General features: G+C 52.7%; 2 protein-coding genes across 2 annotated transcripts; one reads left to right on the top strand and one right to left on the bottom strand.

Moving 5' to 3' along the window:
• Positions 1 to 111: 111 nt before the first annotated feature.
• LOC117644882 lies at positions 112 to 2,364 on the bottom strand. Its single transcript, XM_034384552.1, has 5 exons — positions 2,309 to 2,364; positions 1,127 to 1,358; positions 707 to 850; positions 391 to 522; positions 112 to 304 (listed from the first exon to the last, which is right to left on the bottom strand). Exons 2-5 carry the CDS (start codon positions 1,355 to 1,357, stop codon positions 221 to 223), a joined length of 591 nt encoding a protein of 196 aa, XP_034240443.1. The 5' UTR covers position 1,358; positions 2,309 to 2,364; the 3' UTR covers positions 112 to 220.
• A 591-nt stretch (positions 2,365 to 2,955) lies between these two features.
• LOC117644328 lies at positions 2,956 to 5,511 on the top strand. The gene is made up of 2 exons (XM_034383679.1): positions 2,956 to 3,400; positions 3,568 to 5,511. The coding sequence occupies exon 2, from the start codon at positions 3,572 to 3,574 to the stop codon at positions 5,363 to 5,365; it is 1,794 nt and encodes a 597-aa protein (XP_034239570.1). The 5' UTR covers positions 2,956 to 3,400; positions 3,568 to 3,571; the 3' UTR covers positions 5,366 to 5,511.
• The last annotated feature ends 83 nt before the right edge of the window (positions 5,512 to 5,594 follow it).

Genomic DNA, 5,594 nt, shown 5'->3' with positions numbered 1-5,594 from the left:
TTTCATTTCGTCATTACAACCTCTCATTATCCAGCAAACATGGCTAAAGTAGGAAAGACTAATCATGATGGGCTGAGAGTCATGTCAAAAAGGTAGGACTAGGTAAAAAAATTCTTAAACATATTATTTATTGTTCAACAAAGAAGGTATAACAGCAACTAAATCTTAACTTACTTCAAAATTCAAGGTACGTGTGTGTTTCATTTGGCGTTGTAGATATTTACAGTCCTATCAGTTTAGAACCCAGGTTGTTGAGGGCTTCCGTAGCACTGCGCGAGACCTTCTTCACGGTCTCGAACGGAAACTGAAAACGAGGCAGTTGGTTTTACGGGGTTTTAAACACACCACTTAAAGAAGAAACACAAAAAAAACTTTGAGCACGTTACTTACGTCGAGGACTTTGTTGAGGATTCTGGAAATGCCTTCGAAGCCCGCCACCACGCCGCGCCCGATGAACTGGTGCCGGTCCCCGGTGTTGCCATACTTGTCCTCCTCGCGGATCGTGTCCACGATGGGCTTCGGCTTAACAGATAATATAGAAGCGGTCAGCAGGCGCTAGCTGCGCGTGGTTTCGGCAGCCCAGCTGTTGGGGACAGAAACACAAGGCTGCTACAGCCGCGCCGCGGAAAAAAGACTTTTTGAAAGAAAAATCTGGAAACAGCAGCCGCGGTCTGCAAGCCATCAGGGCGCGGTGTGGGGAGTTCACCTGCAGGATGTTGAGGAGGATGCCCTGCACGGCGTTGCCCTTCTTGGCGGGGTCGGGCACCTGCGGCGACGGCACCACGGTCTCGGGGTACAGGTCCGGCGACTGCAGCAGGGGCGTCAGCAGGTTGCCGCCGGCGGACGACGGCTGCGAAGGAAACGGCGAAAGGTAAATTCGAGAAGACAAAACGCAACGCTATTGAACAGTGGGCCACGCCGGCGCCGGCGGCCAAAACTCTAAACGCGTTTTGAGCTCCAGAGTCGCTAAATGGGACTCGAACCGAACGTGTGACCCCACCAATGGATTGCTATCCGAACGACGAATCCACGTTCGGTTCGAGTCCCATTTAGCGACTCTGGAGCTCAAAACGCGCCCAGAGCTTCGTCCGCGGCGGCTTCACGAGGCGAGGAGGGCATGGCCTACCTGGCTGCGCTTCTTGTTGGCCTTCGTGCCGCTGCCCTCGGCCGACTTGACGACGTCCTCCTCGATGGAGGCACCCGTCTCGGCCGCCGCGACGGCCTGGTCGGCGGCGGGTTTGTCTGCGGCAGCGGGGGCGGCGGGGGCGGCGGGGGCGGCGGCGGGGGCGGCGGCGGCGAGCGCCACCAGGACCAGGACGGCCACCACGCTGAGCGCGCAGACGCTGTTGGCTGACATGCTGCGGACAGGCGGACGAGACGCATACAGCCAGGCCGTTCGACGTTTTCGGTTTCGGTGTGACTCGCAGACTGGAATCCCGGATTTCGTTGAGGTTACACGGAAACCGGGCAGCCGGCCTGCAGTCTGCTTGGCAGTCTGGCCTGCTTCCCCGGATCCGGTTACGTCACCCGGGCTGCAGCCTGGACGGTCTGACGGCCTGGACCTAGAGGGGGAGCCCTCCTTCCAGGCACCCATTTTGTAACCCCTCCCCTCCTGGCACTCCCTGGCAGTCCCTGGCACACACCCGCTAAGCGCCACCTTTGCCAGCATGGGCAGCACGGCCAGCGCGGCCAGGCAGGAACCTCGACGTGACACTCGCAGTGTCGCCAAATAGGTCAGGCCGACGGCCCGGCACATTACACTACACTGCCGCCGTAGAGTGCAGCGCGTTATGAGAGAGTCCAGCTGCCAAATAAAGTCCGCTCAATCTTTTCGACTTGGAAAATTCCCTGGAGTGAACGACCTCACGGATGCATTTCGTCACGGCCTTGTGGCCGCCCCACTGCACCGCCCCGCCGCCCCACCCCGCCCCGCCCCTCCGCGGCGCCAGCGGTCATCTCGCTCATCTCAAGGCCGCGGGGACGGGGGACCCAGGGGGGACCCACCTGCCCGTGCTTTCAGACAAAGCCGCGGACGAGCGGCTAACCACGTTGCAGAGCAACGGAGCAACGGCTAGCGGCGCTTGCCTGGTCGTTCGAAGCGGATCGACGAAAACGAAGTGTCAAAACACGCTCGACAGCGCTGCGTCCTGGACTGCCTACCCTCCGGCCTACCCACACGGCGCCCCGTCGCTGCACCGCTGTCCCTCTCGCACTCTGGGACGCTCCGTTGGGGAGCGAGAGAGACGGAGCGACGATACAGGAGACAACCACCCACGCGACGGTCGGCTCGCGACACCCGGGCACTCACTTCCAGACGACGTCCTGCAGGGGGTTGGAAACTGTGGAGATGTTGAGCGGTGGGCCGGGACTGGGGCTGGCTGGGACTGTCCAGCCTGCGCGGTCGGCCCCAGTGTGTTGCCGCCGCGCCCCGCCGCGCCCCGCCGCGCCCCGCCGCGCCCCGCCGCGCCCCGCCGCGCCCCGCCGCGCCCCGCCGCGCCCCGCCGCGCCCCGCCGCGCCCCGCCGCGCCCCGCCCCACCACACCCCACCTTGGTGCGTTACTTTCACATGGTGTATCCCCTGTTATGAAAGAGTGTTGCGGCGGGGCCAGGCGGGGCGGGGGCCCCCGGTTGCCTCCCTTGCCTCCGCGGACGCGACCCGAGCTGAGCTCATGTCAGCCGAAGCCAGCCGAGCCCAGCCGAGCCGAGGTCGGCCAAAGCCGGGTGGGGCTCCGTGTCGTGGGGGGCTGGGGGCCCGCGTCGAACCCACGCCGTCGACCTCCTACAAAAAACAAAAAGAGAAATGATGTGCCGCAGGCGGGTGCAGGCAGCGTCGCGTCGCGTCGATTCGCAGAAGCTGCGCGCAGCGATTACTTTGCATCCTTTGCATATTCCTAGGCGTGGCGCGCGGAGCGGAAGCAAAGTGGAGGGGGAAGGGGACTGGGCGTAGCGGGGCATGCGCACAGTTGTACCAACATCACACATTTTGTCTTTTGAGAAGAGTTGGAAAAACACCAATTCGTTGCTATCGTAATGTTTGTGATCTACTGCTAGTTAAAACTTGTTCATTATTTTCTTCATAATTTACCCCGTTCCTGCTCATGTCGACTTTCATGCAGATTTAATCTTAGCAGGTTTTGTTTTGTGTTGCCCTTGAAAGGTTGCTTAGCAACACTGGAATGTGGTATGTGGTGGCGTACGTAGTATTGAGCTCGTTTGGTGCTTCGTTTCGTCAGGATAAGACAACAAAGGCGGCACAAGAATCGCCTTTAGCTTCGACTTACCTTAGTTACCGTCAACGGACCGATCACGACCGCTGTTTACGAGAAACTTATGACAAGGACTCCACACCTGCCTTTGGCTCATCTTCCAAAGTTGTTTTCCCAACTGTGTTCCAAATCTGGTATGCTATGCTTTTCTTACAGAAAAAGTCACACATTTTATATTTATAGGGCTAAATTTTATTATAAAACCACTTTAATCGTTATCCTGGTAAAAAATACGATTTTAACCCAACCGAGGGGGAAAGGTGACTTGTTTTGCTACAGTTTTGCTTTTCTTACTTTTCAGAAAGATGGGGAAAGCAGAAAGTAAACTGAGCCCTCCAGGAACTGTATCCTTTCCTACTCCTGAAGAAATTAAGCTTGCCAAATGGAAGGAGGAAGCTCAAAAGAAGCAGCAACTTTATCTTCTCAGTCAGCCATTCCACTTTAGGGATGTACTACAGTCCATTTGTGTATTGTTAAAACATCAGTGTAAACACTGCTCAAAGCATGATGATGGTATGTACCCTAATAATGCAGAAATGAATGCCTTAAAACAGTTGGTTGGCACACTGTTGTTTGGTAAGCCTAAAGATCCAGCTTTGCCTGAAAATAGCTTCACAGTCACAGGCTTTAATAAAGATCAAATGAAGGAAATCAACATTGTATTTACTGAGTTAGTTAAAGGGATATCTGATAATTGTATTGAAATTGCCATAATATGGATTTCTTTGTTCCAAGGAGGCAAAAATAAGGAGCCTGTTGATACTCCTGTATTCCGTGTACCTGGTCTGAATAAGCAGGATACACAGTACAACTTTGTTGATCTGTTAGGACGTCGTTACAATGACTGGAAAGACTTTGTCTCTAACAACAAGCTACCTCCATCTCAATGTTATTGTCCACTCGATGGTATATATACTTCAGATGAAAAGGGAGAAGTTAAAATTTTCTTAGACAGCACTCCAGCAGCTAAAGTGCCAGCAAAGATTTTACGTGTAACTGATTTTCTCGGAGCTGGTATTGGAATGGGTGCTGGTGTTGGGCTACTTTTCTGCCCTCCCGCTTTCATAGCCTGTGCTGTTGCCTCAGGGGTAGTCTCTGCATATGGAGTTGTGCGTTCGTCTGTAACTCTGGCAGACCGGGGCAACCACAACCAGAGCATAAAGGACAAGGAAGCTTTCAAGCAGTGGGTTTCCCTTGTTGGCAGCATCCTTGGACTGGGGACCTCAGGAGCTCTTGTTGTCTGCAAAGTGTTGGCTGCTGAAGGGAAATTAGTTTCTGAAGTTGTACCTGCTGTCATGGATGGTTTGAAATGTGTTAATAATATTGTGAGTGGCATTGGGGCCGTGGATCATGTTTTGGAATTACAAAGGCGAGGAATGCCACTAGACCCATTGCAAAGTTTTCAGTTGGCCGCTCATTTGATGCTTCTAATGGCCTGTGCAGGGTCAGAAAGCATGGTGCGCATTGTGATTGAGTATGCCCGAGTGCGCGTAATGCCCATCCTTGTTGACAAGATCAAAGCCGTTTTCAAATACATAGGAGGCTTTGTAGACTTGAAAGGCCTGCTTAAAGTTCTGGATCACATCTGTCAAAAGTTTTCTTATGGACGTGAGGTCATGAGAGCTATCCGGATTATTATTGACTGTTATAATTGCAAAAGTTTAGAAGATGCAAAAAAAATTGTACCTGTTTTTACAGATCTTTTGAATCATCTGTATTTTGCAAAGATAGAAAATAGCCCTCCTGAAGCAGTGCCGACAGAAAAGGAAATAATGAGTGAAATTGTTACAAATGATACTTTCATTCCTGGGCTTCTTCAGCCTTTGGAAACCCAAGATAAGAATTTTCATTTCCCAAGCGATCATTGTCATTGGGATAATGATGGTAAACTGTCAGCTGAGGAGTATACTTTGATTGGACAAAATTTCTTTGGCATTCCAAAAGGTACACAATCACATGTGTGGATGGATAGGGACAGTGTTGGCACTGCCCATGTTCATTTTGAGCAGTATGGTCTCGTTACTATCAAAAGCTATGTAGATCAGCAGTTAATCACCCTGAAAAACGTTAAGAAAACATCCCAGTGTGTTTCTGAATAGGGGAGGAAAAGGGGGGGGGGGGCAACGGGGAAGGGCATAAGTACCCTCCCCACCCTCCCCTATTTCCCCCTTTCTTGAATAAGAAAAATATGTAAATGCAGAAGCATAAGGTGAAAGTTATGAAATAAAGACGCACTTTTCTCAGATTTCTTTGAGTTTGCAACAGAAAGAAAGCCCGAATATCCTGACACTCGATGCTGCAAACAACGCTCCGGTGTTGCCGTGGTGG

The sequence above is a fragment of the Thrips palmi genome, unplaced genomic scaffold (assembly GCF_012932325.1).
Source record: "Thrips palmi isolate BJ-2018 unplaced genomic scaffold, TpBJ-2018v1 HiC_scaffold_18, whole genome shotgun sequence".
Taxonomy (NCBI): Eukaryota; Metazoa; Arthropoda; class Insecta; order Thysanoptera; family Thripidae; genus Thrips; species Thrips palmi.
The sequence above is the reverse complement of the archived record's forward strand: the minus strand, read 5'-3'. Positions and strand labels throughout refer to the sequence as shown.